At 32.0% G+C, this 21,091-nt stretch overlaps 2 protein-coding genes across 3 annotated transcripts in view; one reads left to right on the forward strand and one right to left on the reverse strand.

The window, feature by feature from the left end:
• Positions 1-2,532: 2,532 nt before the first annotated feature.
• On the reverse strand, positions 2,533-20,793 carry LOC114245172 (ras-GEF domain-containing family member 1B). Of its 2 annotated transcripts, none has more exons than XM_089729483.1 (12): positions 20,641-20,793; positions 18,436-18,689; positions 17,232-17,351; positions 16,891-17,148; positions 16,596-16,741; positions 16,338-16,482; positions 14,771-15,028; positions 14,539-14,682; positions 13,943-14,022; positions 8,335-8,436; positions 7,462-7,634; positions 2,533-6,939 (listed from the first exon to the last, which is right to left on the reverse strand). In XM_089729483.1, exons 2-12 carry the CDS (start codon positions 18,607-18,609, stop codon positions 6,854-6,856), a joined length of 1,686 nt encoding a protein of 561 aa, XP_089585609.1. In that variant the 5' UTR covers positions 18,610-18,689; positions 20,641-20,793; the 3' UTR covers positions 2,533-6,853. The 2 variants fall into 2 exon arrangements, with proteins under 2 accessions (XP_089585609.1, XP_028033024.2); XM_028177223.2 differs by lacking the exon at positions 20,641-20,793 and adding an exon at positions 19,320-19,468.
• The window catches only part of Dhc16F (Dynein heavy chain at 16F), a 47,685-nt gene continuing 46,968 nt past the window's right edge, over positions 20,375-21,091 (forward strand). The window contains exon 1 of the mRNA XM_028177129.2: positions 20,375-20,700. Coding sequence (XP_028032930.2) covers positions 20,603-20,700 — 98 coding nt within the window. The 5' untranslated portion in view covers positions 20,375-20,602. The remainder of the gene's footprint in view (positions 20,701-21,091) is intronic.

A 21,091-nucleotide genomic window follows, 5' to 3' on the forward strand; every position in this document is an offset into this window, starting at 1 on the left:
TCTGGTGGTAGATTCAGCGACGCACTGCTCTTACTAGAACTAGTGCTAGTGCAAGTTCTCTCAGGTTGAGCCCCGTGAGTTCAGCAACCCGTCCGGTCATAGTTGGAAAAGCCCCTTATGCTTTCAAGGATAAGGTAGGGAAGTTTTCTCGGTAACGTATCCCCAGATACCTCTCACATCATTAGGAGCTCGTCCCCCGCCCCGAATAAAACTGCTCGTCTGCCCACAATATCTATACTTAGTCTGGCCATAAATACTATTACAATTAAAAATAAACAAAATATTACATTTGAATTTGAAATCTGTCATTTTTAATGACTGCTCATTGAGTTTTCTCATTTTGGCGCCAATACATTGTACAATATTTTGTGATATTAAAATGGAGTGGGGTAATAAAGAGAACTGAATCACTGTGATTGCATTACACAAAGTAGATATGGAGCCAAATGCAATTTTTAAAACTCTCCACACGCTTGGTATTAGTAAAATGTTTGTGTACCGGGCTATTAATAGGTGCAATGAGACCTCCTCTGTTTGTGACAGAAAAAGATCTGGTCGTCCACGTAGCGTTCGTACGAAAAAGGTGGTCAAAGCAGTAAGGGAAAGAATTCGAAGAAATCCTGTCCGAAAGCAAAAGATTTTTAGTACAGGATCCCTGGTACACTTTTCATTATTTATTACTAACAATCTGATTTTTCGTAAGTAGCTTCCTTTTGACTAGACGCCCAACTTTTTCCTTACAGTAACCTTGGTAAGTGGTAGCTTACTAGGGGTAGCAACGATAAAATATGTTGATTTCACAAATTTTAAAAATTTATTACTAACCGAATTTTTCTTTGTTGATTATCGAGATAATTATCTAAATAACGTGACAAAATATTTGTCCTACAAAATATAAGGTTTTGTTAGGGAGTCCCCTCTCTCCAACGTGTATCATAAGCAAGGTCATGAAAAATAATTACTAACCAGCTGATTTTTTTTTATTGCTTATCTAACATTTACATAGTTTACCACCCATATTGTCTTACAAATTGCCTGGTATGTTATCTTGGTCCTACGCTCAAAAGTTGTCAATACCGCAGGATATTTTTTTTTATTAGTAACTGGAGGACAAAATTTTCGTCCAAATAAAACAATGTCCTACAAAAAAAAGATATGCTTTATTAGTCCTACAAGATTTGTAATTTTTGAGCATATATAAAATTTTGTATTTATACCTATATATATATATATAAACATTAAATTTACTCTAAATTCCTTGTAACAAGAGGAATGATAACTTATTATTTCATCACCCCAACTTTCAGGTAATACAACATCACAATATTTGTGATTATAATGCTTTCGAGCAGATAAAAAGTCTTACAAGAAAGCCATATCTTTATTATTATTTTTTATTTCTTCCCTTTTTTCTCTAATTAGAGTTTTCAGATAACAAATTACCTACACAAAAAACACTCCATTATTATTTTGCAGCACAGATTACTATTCAAATTATTTTTCGAAAGACAAATAAAATACTAGGTTGACTAAAAACAACTTTACGTGGTTATGATCACAGTAAACAATACTGTGCGCATGCATTTGTGAGCAAGGATTATCCTTGCTTCAGTGTGCTTCAGCTCCAATAGCAAAATGTACGAAATAATATTATTTTTAATTTCATTAATTTCAACTATGTAACTGGAGGAATGGAATAACGTACCACGCAATTTGTAGAACAATGTGGGTAGTAAACTATGCAAATGTTAGCTAACTAATAAAAAAAAATCAGTTAGTTAGTAATTATTTTTCAAGACCTTATTTATGATACATGTTGGAGAGGGGGGACTCCCTAACAAAACGTTATATTTTGTAAGACAAATATTTTTTCAGGTTATTTAGATAATTATCTCGATAATTAACACAAAAAAATTCGGTTAGTAATATAAAAATTTAATTCGTAAAACAACATATTTCATCCCTATTATCACTACATAGTATAAAACAAAGTCGCTTTCTGTCATCTGTCCCTATGTATGCTTAAATCTTTAAAACTACGCAAAGGATTTTGATGCGGTTTTTTTAATAGATAGAGTGATTGAAGAGGAAGGTTTATATGTATAATAACATCCATTAAATAGTGGAGAAATCAATAATAAATTACAGTTTCCGAAGCGAAGCTAGGGCGGGTCGCTAGTCTTAGTTATAAACCACAATCGAGAATTTTTGTACAAGAATTAGTAGGGCGTCTCATTGAAACGAAGCTATTCTCGAACATTCAGCTTGATAGTAATTATTTTTACATTAAGTATTAGTACTACAACTTTTGACCGTAGGACCAAGATGACATACCACGCAATTTGTAGGACAATGTGGGTGGTAATAAACTACGCAAATGTTAGCTAAGCAATAAAAAAAAAATCAGCTGGTTAGTAATTATTTTTCATGACATTGCTTATGATACACGTTGGAGAGGGGGGACTCCTAAGTAAATTTAACATGTATCTATAGGAGGATGGGGCGCTAATAATAGATGAAAAAAAAAACAACTCATACAACAATTATTATTTATTCCAATTTACACGATAATTATTTCTTAATTTTAGATATTCCGTTTCAAAATTCAATTTAAATTAATTTTAGAATTCGTGACATTTAGGTATTTTTTTTTAAAATGACAAGTTGTAATTGATAATTTGAGCTACTATGAAGTAATACATTATAGGTAATGAATAAAAATTTAAAATGAGCACAACGATAGATAGAACAGACGAGGAATGTTAGTCGTAGACATCGAGGATCACGTATCACAGGATAGATAATTAGAATTAAAAATTCAATAGCTCCATTGAAACATTTTAAAATTTTACAAACGACGTACAAAATATTTCGTTAAAATTTTATATATAAAATTGCATTTGCAATATAATCAGCAACAATAATAACACGAATCGCCGGGATCCCGTCTAACTTACATTACCTAGGACCGATATAATAGCTAGCCAATGCTGCAAGTCAAATAAACACATTGATGGTTCTTCAGTTGTTTCGATACTATCTCAGTAAGTTCGGGAGGTAGTCACGTGACGTTGCTGACTATGAGAACACTTCGGAACTTCACGAATGAACGCTCGATGAGAATGCTGCGTTATTGTCATTGATTACTTAAAGGCTCACGAAATGGTGTTTCTCCATTTATTTCTATTATTTTAACATGTACGCTATTGAATATATTTTATATATGAATCACTATAACAATTAAAGCAGCCAATACTGTTATTACATTATAGTCTTTTCTTATATTTTTTCACACAATAAATACAAATATACTCAGTCTGATACGTGGAATGTTGTCAGGTAACAATGCGTAACAATCTTTTTTTTTTATGAATAAATAGACATCAATGATTATTCACTTATCGATAAGTCTTTGTAATTGATATAATATACTTACATGATCTCTATAATGTAACGAAATTTCAAGTTTTTTGTCGAAATAAAACTAAGATGTAGCGTTGTTAAAGTGCAAACCGAAAATGAATAAATTGGAACGACATATAGAACTAAATGCACAGAGCCAATATTAATTGTTAATTTTAATCATTTTATTCTTGAGATTCATGATAAGTCTATAATGGCATCAAAATTTTATATTAAAGCATTACAAAATTAATATTAAAATACAATACAGACTAATTTTTTTAATACATTAAATTTAAAGGAAATAAGTTATTAAGTACATAAAATGCGTTTGTAGTTCAAAGGTAAATTCGTAAAAACTAACTTAAAAAAAAATCAATAAATAAAACAAAATATCTAGTCGGTGGTAAAGTAGTCTAGTTTCCGTTTTTTTTTCACATTTTCTTAAAAATAATTTTAATTGAACAAAACAATAACATTAAAATAATTAAAATACAATCAAATTATAATTTGAACATTCAATAGACATTGTACTACAACTTAGTTTGGATTGAGATAAATTTTTTTAGTGGCAGTAGTTTTTTCGCTGTCTTCCAACATCAGTTTGTTACGTCATACGATAAATTAAATAATATACGTATGTGTATGTATGTACTAATAAATACTAATAATATATTCCCTAATCTGACACCAACTTATCCACGTTATGACGCGTATAAACATTACAAAAATACAAGCTATCCGTTACAACAACGAAACATTTGATATGATATTCAAATTGCGTAATAATTCAGATTATTGCTCATATTAACGTTTAATATTATTGCCCGCAAACATCCGCGATATACATAAGCGCAAATAATATGCACATATTTAAAAATAAAAAGTTATATAATAACTTTTCATGTACTTTTTTTCTTTCGAATATATAACACGAAAAATGCGTATGTTATTGCAGTATTGTTAATTGAATAATATTATATAATATATATTATACATACATATATATTAGACAAATCTTCGTTAACGGAATTAAGTAACTCTGATACTTTCAAATTAATTACTAAATTCACAATCAAATCGATTCCAAGACATCAAAACTTCGAAAACATTTGCAAGATTTCTATCCTATATGAGTAAGTTTTTGGACCCATTTTTTTCATTGTACTATTATTGCAAATACACGGTATTGAATATTCATTAACAGAAACCAATTGTGTTTATCAAGTTCAAATATCACACAAAGTGTAATACAATTTCCACTGAACATGCAACGTTTCAACGTAAAATTCAATAGAGGAAATAATAGTTAATTATGTGGCCCTTCCCAATAATAAACGCTAGTAAATAGAGAGCATTTTTTAAGTAATATATTATGTTAACTTTTATTATAGTCGTGAACGACTCAGCCATTACGGCATGTCGTTAATTTCACATTCTTATTTCCTAAGCGATTTGTGATTACATTATATTTTCACAAGTAACTAATTATATATTCACCACACCACACACATAATATTAAGATACTTGTAATACTGAAAAAAAAAAATACAAAAATCCACCATAGACAAAGAAAAATAAAAAAATAGGTGAATTTCAATTTTCTCGTGAACGCAAACCACTTTAATGTCCATTAACTATATAATAAATTTAAAAAATGAATGAGATCAATTTTCAGCGTACAAAAATTAAAAGTAAATAGTTACATATCTAGTATGTAAGAGTATTAATATGGCGAGATTTTTAGTGTAAAATAAATACTGTCATGTAAGGAACTAACAATTTAAATGGCCTCATTGATAATTTGAACATCATTCTTATACCACTGGACCACGAATGATGCGTATTTTTATGTTTATAATAATGTAGTTATATTTTAGGTTTGCAGGAGCTGTAAACATAAGTAATTTGAGAATATTTTTCGTTAAAAAAACATTATATGGTAATTAATTACATTACAGTTTTCGCAGTCACGAAGTAATTAAATAATAAGACATACCTAGAGGCACATAATAAGTTTAAGTTTTTGAGACTTGGTCTAGTTGTAATTATACTATAAAATAAGGTTTTTTTTAAGACTAAATACGTGTCGGCCGGCGAATCCCATATTTTATATTTTGCGCTCCTATGCGCGGGAACCGCGGAGGTACGACCTTCGACTCGAGAAAAACAGGACCAAATACGTGCGCTTTCTGAGTTTGAATTTCCCTATCCATATTTCTGAATTAACAAAATTCAAATACAATGTCTCTTGAGAATATAGTGCAATTTTTTTTGATTTCATAATTCGATAAAATTAATTAGCACTATTTGGCATACTCCTAATGGCGTTTAAAGATGATAGAACTTCCTTTATTCACTGCTAGTTCAGACTGCGCAGTCGACTAACTTTGATAACATGGTAGTGGTGAGAAAAGAAAAACTCGATCGATTCACTATAGCCCAAAAATGTAATGCCAGTACCAAATTAAAGACGGCGAGAAATGGAGACAAAAAAATATCGACGAATTCGAATGACGGGATCAAATGAGCGTCAATACCAAAATCTCAGAACACGTACGTTGTTGTTGCTCACATGGCAACCAAAACAAGAAGTAGCGTGCACAGTACAAAAACCACACTTGTAACCTAAGTTCAATATCTCACTATATGGACTTGACGCCCAGTTTTATTGTTCGTTTAAATGAAAAATAACTTCAACTTTTGTTTATGAACTGAAGATGAACTACATTTTATTTAGAAAATCCGAAGGTGTTTTGATGAAGACCGAAAAATCGATGTAAAAATCGACTTAATGATATGTCCATGACATCCGCGACTACCAAATCTGTAATGTCTCCTTACAAGATCAAAACTTAATCCGATTTAAAAATAGATCAAATAAATTAATGTTATACCGAAAACAACCTGAAATGAGTCTCAATTTAAAATTACTAAATGCACTCTAGCACATAATAATTTAAAAATGAAGTAGTAATTAGTTTTAGTTATTTTCACGAATTACATTAAATACGCCGCGCGTTGTATTATGTAGCCTTTTTTAAGAATGTTTTATTTATTTGTTTTATATTGCTATTTTAATAAATATAAATTGGATGTCTTACTTACTTATGAGATAATCTAGCTGATGAATTTAATAGTGACTATTTTGGATTGTCTATATATCGATGCTAGCTACGAATAAATAATTATTATATAATAAATAATTATTTATTCGTAGTTGTCTAGTTATAAACTTTTAAAAATATATATAATCTATCAATGGCTGCCAATATTTATTATATACGACTTATTTTACTTTACATAGACGTGTAATAATAATACATATGTTCTTAATTAGAACCTCTCAAAAATTAAAAATCAATTATTATATTGTATTTCCTGAATCTAGTTTTACTGTAAAATGTACGAAAAAATATATGTCATCTTCTTTTAAAAGAAAATGTAGTTTTTAGCTCGAGCCGCGAAGACGTTTTAGTCGTTCTTTCTCCAGATGATCAACAGGGGGCTCGCGTTCAAACGATACCAATTCCAATGCTGAAATTTATACCTAATTATTTTGATGTCACTTTGTATTATAGCTGTTCCAATATTTATAATAATTGAACTGGTTTATTATTTAGTATTTATATATATGCCTTATTGTATATAAAACAATTAAAAAACAAAAGATTTAAAATAAAATAAAATATACACAAAGGCGATCTACTAATTAGTCTTCTTCCAGCAAATTACGAGCAGACAAAAATGTGACCGAAGGAACAACGTGTAACACAAAAAATATGCCTGAATAGATTTAGTAGGTATTATAACACCAATAAAATCATTAGGTTAACTTAATTATACACTCCCACAAAACATTCATTTATATACATAGACATTATTATCTACTATATATGTTATAATATCCTATTATATTTACTTTCCCCAAAATCTTGATTCGTGTCCACTCATTGTAAAACAACAATACAATTTAAACCTAGATTTTAGTAACCATTTTATATCAATCAAAAAATTAATAACAAACAGAAATAGTTCTTATTGTTATTGGAATGTTACCTGGTTCGGTGAGAGTGGGTCTGTCGTTGAGGTATCTCCAGACAGAGGGGTGAGGTGAAGGAGGCGCGGGTGTCGGTGACTGGTCAGTGGTGAGCCGTCTGCTAGCTAACTGCGTACTAACGTGCTTACTCAACAGGGCGCACTTTTCAAAATTCACGCGATTACCGGACAACCTTATAAATATAAGAACACAAGTCAATAGCTTATTAAATCCAATGCGTAAAAGTAAACGTATCAAATAGTTTGTATCCATGCGCTGATCACTTCATTTAGCCAGTTGAAATTTCTGGTATCTATGGGATATATTCTATCACAGTACTATCGATGTCTAATAATTATTTAAAATTATTTTACGGCTTTCAGAATGTTTTATCGAGTTGATTTGAATCGATTGTACGTTTCGATTAGAATGCGAACCATTATTTCAATGCGATTTTAAATTTGAACTTCAATGTATGCGAAAGCATTCGCAGTGACGCATTTATGGACTAAGATGGCCGATTAAAACCATCGCCTTTTCTATACATATAAACCACAGGCAACTCTATTTTGCAGAACAACATAAAATAGATGATATTCATAATGATACAAAGCAGGTTTAGTAAATAAATAAAACTGTAGTTTCAGAAATTTCCCAAATGAAATAAAATGAAAATTATTAACGTGAGATTTAATAATGTCTACGGCTCTCGACAACCGTAAAAAGTACTAGATTTAAATAAGTTAAATCGACTACTAAAAATATCACAATTGGTAAAATAAATAATATAGTTTATATAGTTATTGACGATTCAAGAGCATTCATTAAGTATAAATTAATAAATATGGATAAGCGGTACGAAAAAAAAAGAAAAAAAATAAGAAATAACTGACCTGGAAGGGGATCCCTGGTTAGCGAAGTGCAAGTCTCTACACGTAACAGAAAGCAACGGTACGGCTGTTTCAGTAGGAGCAGCCGCCAGGGCCGCACGATATCTGCGGTAAATGAACCTATGTTTCCTTATCGGGTATATTATATTTAGCTTCAGACTTTTTGGCGGGAACGCGGGGAGTGAAGTTGTGTGATTTGTTTTATTTTGTCTATTTAGTGTTTCTTCAGGTTTAAATGTATAATAACGGTGGTTTATTAACTGTTTAATATCTGTGAAAGTGTACAAATGTGAGAAAATGAAACAAAACCACTGGACGTAACTTCTCGAGATCCTACAAAAAGTCCTCTGCAAAAATCTCAGTAAGTGACCACCAGTTTACTGACATTATATTTCATCCCATATCATCTCATCTCATTTCATTACATTTCACTCCATATTATCATTTTTCATAAAAATAAGAATATAAATTAAAATAAAACATGACCTAAGAAGGTCTTAATTACCAGGTCATAAAACCCCTTTAAAAAAGCTTCATGTTCATAGTAATCTATATATTAATACGTGAAACAAAAACTTTGTACCTCTTTTTACGAAAATTGCGCGGACCGAGAAGTATGAAAGGACAATGCCCATTTTCTATGGGCGTTTGGGCCCCTAAAAAAAGTTGTCCTGTCATGATGGTTTTAACTTAATTTGATAGACAAAGAAATATCGTTTCATATTCAGAAAACGATTTTTATATTCTCACCCAGGTTTAAGAGAAGGTAAGGTTTTTTTCTGCAGCTAAAATTAAGTTGTTAATTGTTTTCTTCGAAATCAATAATCGCTCTCATAATTATTTACAGTATTAAATAAGTTAATTGTGGTTAATGTTGCTAGAAATAAGCCCTTACGTACATTTTATTAATATTATATCCTCATAATAATAATAAAATGAAATGAAAATCCGGAAGCCGGCAACGATATTGTTGTTGTTGTTTTTAAATTCACCAATAAGCGGGCAAAGAGCGTAGCCTATACAGCCTAGTCTGTCGAAGTTATATATTTTTTATGTCAATAAAAAGCCGGTGTATCTCTTTTTATTGCTTTTTGGGAGTTTTGACGTCAACTCGACGAATACCACATTGACTGAGCATGAGCTTACGCAGACTTTTTATACACAATATTACAAATACAAATAATACAAATTACACAATAAACTATTAAAAAAACATTAAAATAAAAATTCAAGTGACGCTTCACTCGGGTTGCTGCCAAAACTCTCTGATCATATATAATAAGAATAGAGTAATGGTAGGCCATTGATATTTTTACTAATGGAATCATTAATATCTAAAAATATTAAATAATTCATGGTTTTAAGTAATAATTATTATTACAATAAATATTGAATTCAACAAAAATAAACTAAGAAGCCTGTGAATTATAAGCATTAGCTAAATTTTTTTAATTTGTTGTTCAAGTCACAAACAACTCTTTCGTTTGACAGCATATAGGTTTGCTATAAGGCTGTATGGGCTAAGCCCTTTGCCTATTTGCGAATTTAAAAACTATGGCATGGATAGTTTTGGGATGTTATCAATTAAGTAATTTATTTTTTTGGAAAACAATGCCAGGTTGAAAGAAATGTTGATACATAAACTAAACAACGTGAAAAAACAAGGCATAGTTTTTCAAGTGCAAATAGTTTTGACATAAAGTTGACCCACTTTTGGGCATTGTCCTTTCCCACACTTATAGCCCAAGAGCCCGCGACAGCCAGACCTTCCTTATTTTATAAAAGCTGAAAGTTTCTCTGTGTATGTCTCCAACACAGGTAAGAACGACCCCCGATTATAGTTTCGATTGTGGTTACTTGGGCAGGTAACAGGCAGTAAAGGTATATAAAATAGTACCTTAAATTCGTTAAAGTATAAAGGTTTTTTTTTTTAATATTTACTCCAGAATATCTTTAGAAATCATGATATCCGTTGCCGGACACTTTTTCCAGTTGTTACCCCCTGCCAGACACCCCTAAACTTTAATAAATTTTAATTATACTTTCGTTATACTATAAAAGCTAAATTTTATATATGTTACTTAGGGACTTATAAAAATATGTTACCCCAATAGCCGGACAGTTTTAATGGTTCTTACATCTTGCCAGACACATTGAGAGCCCGCTGTAGGTGCGAGCGCGAGGTAGCAACTGTTCAAGCGGGTGTGAACGAGATAGAGTGCTTAGTCTATTGTGATCTTTTACTGCACATCAGCTGTCGTTTATAGGATTTATCCGTTCTAAGCAGTGATATCGAGGCGCTACTCGGCATGGGAAGCTCTGTCATTCTGTCGGGCGACCTAAATTGTAAACACATCAGGTGGAACTCACACACCACAACCCGAATGGCAGGCGGCTCGACGCGTTAGTCGATGATCTCGCCTTCGATATCATCGCTCCGCTAACCCCGACTCACTACCCGCTAAATATCGCGCATCGCCCGGATATACTCGACATAGCGTTATTAAAAAACGTAACTCTGCGCTTACACTCGATCGAAGTAGTTTCAGAGTTAGATTCAGACCACCGCCCCGTCATTATGAAGCTCGGTCGCGCTCCCGATTCCGTTCCCGTCACGAGGACTGTGGTGGATTGGCACACGCTAAGATCTACTACCGAGTTATGTTAGAGATTCGCTCAAAACTCAATCAGGTATGTAATTATTATGACAAATTATTGTACATAATTTTTTTATTATTCAAATTGTATAATTTTTCTTAATTTTTTACAGAAACTGATGAATAAGGCGATATTGATATCGCCTTATTCATCAGTTTCTGTAAAAAATCGACGAATTTCAATCGAATTTCAATATCGACGACAATGAGGAAAATTATAAGAACGATTAAATATTTTTCTTTGACATATAATATTTTGTTTGTACTTTATATTATTAAAATAACATTTTTTATTTTCTATAATATTGCTATGAACGTAATAAAATATTTTTTTTATTGGATATCTTAAAAGATCACAATAGACTAAGCACTCTATCTCGCTCACACCCGCTTGAACAGTTGCTACCTCGCGCTCGCACCTACAGCGGGCTCTCAATGTGTCTGGCAAGATGTAAGAACCATTAAAACTGTCCGGCTATTGGGGTAACATATTTTTATATGTCCCTAAGTAACATATATAAAATTTAGCTTTTATAGTATAACGAAAGTATAATTAAAATTTATTAAAGTTTAGGGGTGTCTGGCAGGGGGTAACAACTGGAAAAAGTGTCCGGCAACGGATATCATGATTTCTAAAGATATTCTGGAGTAAATATTAAAAAAAAAAACCTTTATACTTTAACGAATTTAAGGTACTATTATATACCTTTACTGCCTGTTACCTGCCCAAGTAACCACAATCGAAACTCTATGATCGGGGGTCGTTCTTACCTGTGTTGGAGACATACACAGAGAAACTTTCAGCTTTTATAAAATAACGAAAGTCTGGCTGTCGCGGGCTCTTGCTCTATTATCGAGAATATAGGGAAGGAGTGCAGAATGCTAATATATTTTTAAAGTTATGTATATTTTAAAGTATTAATAATACATTAAATTAATAAAAAAACATTACACACACTACCATGTATTTGACAAACATACATACATATATATTCTTTGTTTATTGTCAAACTTTTATTATTGCTGAAAATCTGTGGTCAAATTGAGAATAGGTTGATATTGTTTATCTTTTAATATTATTTATCTAGTGTGATTTTGGCGAAATCTGTGAATAAAGAAGTACCGGAACCTTAATAATGTAAACTTATAATTTCAATTCATTTTAGTCGAATTTCGACTACTGCGCGACCACTAGTATAATTAATGACACTTATTGTATTTGCCAATCGTGGCAAGGTGTTTGATGTTTTTTATTCGCACAGTGTGTATTATGCATAAACAGTGAACTCTTAAGGTACGATTTTATGTGTGATCACAAAATATTTTCAATAGCAATATTTAAAGTCGGTAAATGAGATTACGCGGGAAAATTAAAAATGCTAAAATGAACCACAAAATACGATTATATTTGACGAAAATCGAAAACTCAATGTGTCAAATCTACAAAAAACTTGTTTTTAATATTACTTAAAATATTATTTTATAATTTCTACAGACAGTTAACCTAATTTAAAATATTTTTACTGGTACTAAGGCGTGTTGTAAGCCCACATGGGCACTAAATTTTAATAAACAAAATTTGTAATAAACCAAAAAATGTAATAAAGTTGCATGGATTCCACATAAAATCGCATTTATAGTCCACTACTCATATTATGTCCTGTGTGGTTAGTGCGAGGTTTTTAACGTCTCAATCGCATAAAAGTTAACTCAAATTTGTATGTAGTTGGAACAGCTTGCCTCCATGAAAGTTTGAGTTAACTTTTACGCGATCGAGAAGTTAAAAAGTTCGAATTTGTATTGAGTTGGAAAAGCTTCTCTCCCTCCCTACATATAAATTTGTGTTAACTTTTACGCGATCGAGAAGTTAAATAGCTCGAATTTGTATGGAGTTGGAAAAGCTTCCCCCTCCATACAAATTTGTGTTAAATTTTACGCGATCGAGAAGTTCAAAAATTTGAATTTGTATGGGGTTAGAACAGTTTTCCTACATATAAATTTCAGTAACTTTTACGCGATCGAGAAGTTAAAAAACTCGCACTAAGTACACAGGTGCTATCACCGGTGGGAATAGTCCCACACTCCATTAGATATAAGGTCGAAATGTTAATTCAATTTTAATTAAGACTTGAGATACCGTCGTATTCGCTTAACGCTGAATGGGTGGTGAGCTTTGCCTAATAGTTTTTCGAATCGACAAAAATTAAAAAACAATTTAGGAATTTAGATTACTTTCCAGTATTTGGTCCTATTTAGATAGATAGAGAGATAGATTAGGTTAAGATTATGGAGTTTTGTTTGAAAATAAACGGATATAGGTAATACGAGATATGGATTAAAAAAAATCTAAAGCCGCCATTTGGTTTTTCTGTAAATGAATTATGTGATTTCCATAAACATTTATCGCTAGACCTCGTATTTTCGGATATTGTACTTCGCGCAAATTTCAAAAGTTCGCCCTATGTACATTATTTAAATTAAAGGTTCCCCAAACCAAAACGATTTATAATAAAATTTATCCACCTCAATTATTTTGATATTATGATTTACATATTAATTTATTATTATTATTTGTATAAATAAAATATCCAGCAGATAAATATAAATTTATTGTAATTTGACAATAAATAAAATGGAAGTAAATAAGTTTACTGAATAGACGCAAATTGCTCTTCAACTTTAATTGAGGCCGTCAACACAAAAGTGGCAAGAAGCACCAATTTTGAAAAATTGTGAATTAGGCCACTTTTACGCTGATCGCCTCAATTTTGATAGCTACTCTAAGCCAATGCTTATTAGTAGATTAATAACTAGAATTTATGATTATTTTTACAAGGACGACAACTATTTTAATTATTGTATATATCATCAGCATTTAAGATATTTTTGATTGAATAACTGGTGTTACACATTTCGCATTGCAAACTTATAAAGCGAAGCCAAACAATACGTACCGCGCATGATTTCCGGTAGGTTCAACGCACAATTCGAGCTGCCTCAACTGTTGACCGCAAACCGCTGACGTTCGACTCCACTGAAACATAAATGTTATATTGTTCTCTCGCTTAACATTTATCATACATATTTTGAAGTCGTCGTGGCCTAGAGGATAAGACGTCTGGTGCATTCATGTTGAGCGATGCGCCGGTGTTCGAATCCCAGGCGGGTACCAATTTTTCTAATGAAATACGTACTCAACACGTTCTCGATTGACTTCCACGGTGAAGGAATAACATCGTGTAATAAAAATCAAACCCGCAAATTTTTATTTGCGTAATTAGTGGTGGTAGGACCTCTTGTGAGTCCGTACAGGTAGGTACAACCGCTCTGTCTATTTCTGCCGTGAAGCAGTAATGCGTTTCGGTTTGAAGGGTGGGGCAGCCGTTGTAAGTGTACTTGAGACCTTAGAGCTTATATCTCAAGGTGGGTGGCACATTTACGTTGTAGATGTCTATGGGCTCTAAAACCACTTAACCCAGGTGGGCTGTGAGCTCGTCCACCCATCTAAGCAATAAAAACAACCTAGTTCACTTGACGCTTATATACTTACGGTTTTTTTCAATCTCATTACCGGAGACATGTTCAGTGCACTGATTATGGCCATGAGAGAATTAAAGTTGCCGAGATTAAAACATTCTCTTCCAGTCATCACCCACTGTTCAATCACCCGAGCTCTGTATTTACTCTTCACTCCCTATAAAATTGAGGTATTTTATCAAATCGAGAGTTTTGAAAATTGATGAGAAAAATTAGAAAATACGCGCGGGAATACAAAAGATTACCTTCAATATGTCCGTTGCAACTAAATAACTCAGTCTATTGAACCAATCGGCGTACGCTTCTAGATTTCTCGTGCACTTAGTATCGATATGATGTAGGCTTATAGAAGTTTTACAGGCAGACGTGGACTGCGGTGGATGGATTGGAGCAAATGTCTGAACGAATTCCTCGGGACCAACAAACGATAGTCTGTGCAACTCCACTATGGTAAGTTGATTGGCCAGCTCGACAGGGCTTAGACCGAGTGTCAGGATGTCGCCCTTAAAATGTTACAACGTTATTATTATGTTTTTTTATTAAGACAATTTAAAATGTACCAATTGATTTAGAACAGGGTTTTAGTGTTCTAAAATGGCCATTCCGCTGCTATGTATTTACCGGAGCATGTAGACATCTCATCTACGTTAAAACATAAAGTCTAAATCTCAATGTACAATGCATTGTCTCACCGTTCATGTCAAAATAAACTGGTTATTCGTCATATCCTAGTCGTAGCTCCAACGCCTTTGGCATTGATTTTGCCAATGTCAAAGTATTTACAAAAATGACCGGTACATAAAGAGGAAAAAAATTACTAAATCTAAATACAAATAAATTAGGTCAGTTTTTCCATACGCGATAGATAGGTAGTGGTTTAAGCTCTCGTTCCATAAGGATCCAAACTCAACAAACTCAAGGGAGCTTGTCTTTATATAAACACACTTTTATATTTTGTTTGACCTATATCTATCTATGTATCGGAACCTTTTACCGACATTTTCAATCACCATAAGACATCCGATTTACTTGAAGAATAGCACACGTATCAAGAGCCGATAACAGTACAATCATTTTGTTACTATTGCCTGGTACATTGACCAGGATCGTCAGACTTAAAAAAATGATTATATAAATTTTATATCGACTTGCTATTTTATCTTTAATTGATTAGGTACTAACTAGCCAAAATGAACAAATACATACAATAAAAGGATGCAAATGATCATAAATTTCAAGGACCATATAAAAATCATAATTGTATGAAGACTAAATAATTACAATGAATGGAAATAATGAATTGAACGTTTCAAGAAAAAAAGTTTCGTTATAAATTGCATTCGCCGCGAAAACAAATACACTTACTCATATTGTGGCCACGAGTAATGCTGGGATCGGTATTCATTATTGGAATATGACACAGCATAAATTCTTTGATGAATATGATACGTTTCATATGATACTTGATAACAAAACTATTTTTTTTAATGCATATACGAGTGAATGAGTTGTCAAGTGTAAGTTATATCTACAAACTTAATGCCGCTAGCGACGTTGAGATACGATGTCGAAATCTCGATTGTATTGTAAATTATAACTTGCGTAATTACTGGTGGTAGGACGTCTTGTGAGTCCGCACGGGTAGGTACCACCACCCTTCCTATTTCTGCCGTGAAGCAATAATGCGTTTTCGGCAAACCCTATTTAGTTTACACAGCACTAAACATTCCTATCACTCATATACCAATATTGATTACAACGCAATAAATGAAAATAGCTACAGCAATCTATTTTGATACTATGATTTATCACCTGAGACAGCTGATCCAGTGAAGACACTTGAGTTATATCCACTAGTGACTCTTCATACTGTTCTAAAGCTGTTAGTTTGTCGAGTAATTTCTCTAAAGTTGTTGACATTTCAACTCGAACTGATTCCATATGTTCTGCTGCACATCTATAGAATACAACACAATTCAAAACATATATTATACTTATATATCACTCAGCCTAACCACCAACTCAAACCTAAATATGAGTTGATGAGAATATACAATATGAAAACTGTACCTTTGTGTAATACTACGAACCAGGGCCATTACTCTATCATCACGAAAATCATAAGGAAACATGCTTGTCCACTGACGGAGCACTCTCACAAGAGCTATCATGTCATTCAATTCTTTTTCGACTAAATCTTTGACTTCTGCCTTTCCCTGAATAAAATTATGAAAATATATAAAAAATCATACAAAATATATGGAGGGGTGAAACACGTGGGTTAAGCGACATTTCGCTTAATACATGACATTTTCACCTCTCAATATAATCTTTGTGCACATGTAATTGAAATAAACATACTCACTACTTTGTCATAGTTTCTGAAATATAGTTTACAAAGTTTGCTGAGTAATTCATGAGGTTTTAGGTAGAGTCGAGAACATAGTAAAAATGTAAACGTGAAAGATTTGCTTGCCCCAGGACGAAGCATTTCCACCAGTGTATCTAATGTGGCGCTCACAATTTGACCATCTCTATATTCTATGTCTGATTTTTCAGTGGTGCAATTTGTGTAGGGATGATTTGGAATAGCCTTTACACCAGGAGTAAGAACTGTAGACAACTGGACAAAACAAAAAGTTATTTCAATTTAAATTTATAGTAAGTTATGGCAAGTATTTTGCACTTTTATCGAATGGAACATACCTGTGGACCTTCAACTTTTTGAGTAGCTACAAAATTAACGCCACCATTCATTACTATGTGCTTACATGAGTTTTCGGACATAAATTTATTACCTCTCACCATTGAGTAATAATCGTCATTCTGAAAATAATAGTTTGTTGAGACATTATGTTCAATCCTGCTAAAATTAGGAAGGTATTAAACAAATAAAATTGATTATTTTTATACAAAGAGTATAAATCACTGTTTCAAAGTGAGCTTAGTTGTCTTTTAAATGCAAAATATAAAAAAAATTTAAGGACGCTGGAATTTATCTAAAAGTTTAAAATCAACTGAGGCATTTTACCTTGTCTATAATAAAATAATTTTCCATAGTGAAATGAAATGTTCTGTGTGTTGCTTATAGTTAAATAACTGAGCAATCTTCTTTTACTAGAGCTATTAAAATGGTTACATATATTTCATATTTCTTAATCACAATAACTGCTAGGTGTAAATTGAAAATTTTATTAATACATTAAACAGCAATTTTAGGGAATTATTTTGTATCTCAGTCTTTGAAATGAATCTATACTTCTATACTAATATTATAAAGAGGAAAGATTTGTTTGTTTGTTTGTTTCGAATAGGCTCCGAAACTACTGGACCGATTTGAAAAATTCTTTTTCCATTAGAAGCCGACATTGTCCCTGATGAACATAGGCTACTTTTAAAAAAAAAAAAATTTTATTTTTTTGGTTTCATGTGTGTTTTAATGTTTCCGAAGCGAAGCGAGGGCGGGTCGCTAGTTCCTAATATATCACAAACCAGCTAACACAGTTTTGTGTTTATAATAACAGATACACCCAGTGTGGACTGGATCGTGTTATTTTTTTTTATGGAAACTGTCTTGATATCACAGGCCATAAACTATCTTTGTGTAAATTTCATTCAAATCGAATCAGCCACTTTATAGTGGTTGAATTACAATCATACAATTATTTATAGTGTTAATGTATAATACACACATTTGTCGTTTTAATATTAATTTTTTTTTTGTTTTTTTTAATTGGTATTTGTAACAGGTAAATTTTAATAAAAAAATATTAGTAACGATCATATTTTCTGGAAAACAATAGCTGATTTATGAGACACCAAAATATTATTGATTCGTAAATTTCAATCATCTATATGTAATTATTATTGAACCACAATACTACAATTATTTATTTCAGAAATAACTTACATCATAGTATGAAAGTCCAGTGCCGTGTAATAAAGTTGGGTCAGAAGTTAGAGAAGCATGATTACTGGATGTTGGGGGAACTGGTGCTGGCTCCGTTGGTGCTGGGGGCACTTTTATATTGCAACCACTACATGAAGCTTCATTCAGTTTACTGGCGTAATAATACATCGCCATTCAATTCCTTGATGGTAACTAATACTACGAGCTTCTTATGAAGCATATACTGAAGGTTTATGTTGAGGAGTCCATTGAATCTGTGGAACACCAGTGTTTTTTATGTCTACTTTGTATGGTATATTAGAGAAATTAATTCACAAGAAAAAACATTATGTATAGGCAAAACAATGTTGATGAGAAGATAAAAGCAATAAAAAAGGAAAAAAATGCTGTGATTATTCAACAAATGGCTTTCATCAATCTGAGCTTGGTCTAAAATTTTCTTTTTTAAGAGTTCATATATTTATTTTTATCCTTTCTGTTACATCCAATTATTAGATTGTAATTCTCAAATTTGATGTTTTGGTCAACTGTTCAGAAGAAGGTAATTAATAATTAAATCTATCAATACATGTCCAGAAGAGTTTAAATTCCTTTCCTTATTTTATTTTATTTTTTTATTGAATATTTAAAGAAGTTAGCGAAGCGTTTATACAGTTTGGAAAAAATGTTTATTTCAAAAAATATTTTCATTGACTGTATTTTAACCGAATGAAAATTGAATGATGTGACCATTTATTATTTATGAATAACGATCTATTGTTGTAGCAGAATGATTCTCATAGTTAGTTTTTACTCTTAGCCTTCAGTTTCATTCAGGTTTTTGTAGAAATGTAACATATAGAAAGACGCCTAAGTGAAAGTTATCACTATGTTCACGGTTTTACCTTAATTTGCTTGGGATTACAGAAATAATTTCAAGTATGTATTATGTCATAGTTAGTGGCAGAACTTCTCTCGAGAAAAAACGAGGTAACTTTATGTTAAAATCCCTAAAATTAAAATACAAAACAGCGCGAATACGCACTGGCACTGTATACCTTTAAGTGTATAATCTATGGTATACCTACCTACCTAGGTAATAATCGTTTTTTTTAAGTTTTACGGTCTGGTAAGAAGACTTTTAAGCCAAATCTTAGTTCATCTTAAATTTTGGTCTTATGTGAAAAATGATATGAAGTAAATGTGATAAAATAGATTAATTTGAGACTTTAATCAATTGGAATGAGATTAAATAAAACCAGATGAAATGGGATGGAGATAGATGGAAATGATGGTTGGAATTTATTCAAATTTTTTGAGTAGATTTTGTGGAAGAATACGAGAATTGCTTCATTTTCCGATATTTGTACACTTTCATAAATGGTAATTGGACCGTAAACCACCGTTATTACACATTTAAATCTGAAGAAGCATTTAACTATTAAAATAAAACGAATCACACAACTTTGCTCCTCTCATTTTCGCCAAAAATCCCCAACTACAATTTTAGCTTTAAGCGTCCTATAGACTACACTGCACTCTACAAGTACTGATTAAATTTTCTAGTTTCATTTTAGTCGATTAAATTGTTCGTCATGCAGGATATTCCAATCATAAGGGCGTGGTCATTTTGTACTGCTGTGTCTATGTGTAGAACCACAGCTTCCGATCAATAGTATTCATTTATGAGTTCTGTGAGAGAGCGAGCGAAATAGAAAACCATAGTGGCGGCATATTTAAAAATATTTTTCTCACATAGCCTGATAAATTTTATTAAAATAGATAACAGTGAATATATCATGCACAGCAATGCAGAATGCAGTTAATAAAATATCTTTGAAATACCTATATGAAGTAGGTAATTTAGTAAAATCAGATTTCATACAACATTTTTTTTTATAATTTTATTTATATATTCTAAATTTTGAAAAATTACACGATGAACTTTGTAGTTTATAATTATTTTTTTCCTATTATTGTACTAGATCCGACGAATAAATAATAAGTCTTATTATTTATTCGTAGACTATATCTTAGCCGAATTAACCATAACTAAGAAAATTCACTGCTACCTAATATAGTTTTAAATTATAATGTAACCATGGAAACAGACAAATGACTGTTAGCTTCTGACATACGTTTCAGCGTGTAGCTAATATTTAAAACATATTTTTATGAAACAAATAAAATGAATGAGGAAGTAAAACATAGAGGAACTTCTACAACCTTGCCTGCAATAGAAGTATTGCAAAGAAATATTCGAAAAGTGCCAACTTTTTATATTCGGTAAATTAATTCACGTTTATCACAATTCCACTCGTTGCTACCTTTTCTTTGAAATTTAAAAAAAATATAGTTGAGAATTATAATGTTACGGTATCAGGGATGTGGTGTGTGCGCTTTGTCGCAGCGGTCGGCGGACAACTGTGGCCGCGGACAGATCGCGGCTAGAGACTACACACTACTTATATAATGTTCTTGTACCGCTGTGACTACGAGGTATATAGGTACCTCAGACCTGCGTTGGCGTGGCTTGTTCCAGTTTGATGTTACCTAGAATGAACAATGTTGTATACTGACATTTAAAAACTTAACATTACGCGGCTTAGTTTGACGCGGTTTGACCCGAATTATTGACTTCATTATTAATTTGAAAATTATGATGACCTGCTAAAGC

The sequence above is a fragment of the Bombyx mandarina genome, chromosome 01 (genome assembly GCF_030267445.1).
Source record: "Bombyx mandarina strain Sakado chromosome 01, ASM3026744v2".
In the NCBI taxonomy this organism is placed as follows: Eukaryota; Metazoa; Arthropoda; class Insecta; order Lepidoptera; family Bombycidae; genus Bombyx; species Bombyx mandarina.

Coding starts and splice junctions, on each gene's coding strand:
- LOC114245172 (XM_089729483.1), bottom strand. CDS start 18,609: ATGGCGATGTATTATTACGCCAGTAAACTGAATGAAGCTTCATGTAGT. Junction 7,635..8,334: donor AACCAGGGATCCCCTTCCAG/GTCAGTTATTTC, acceptor TATATTTATAAG/GTTGTCCGGTAATCGCGTGA. Junction 6,940..7,461: donor ACCCACTCTCACCGAACCAG/GTAACATTCCAA, acceptor TATAAATTTCAG/CATTGGAATTGGTATCGTTT.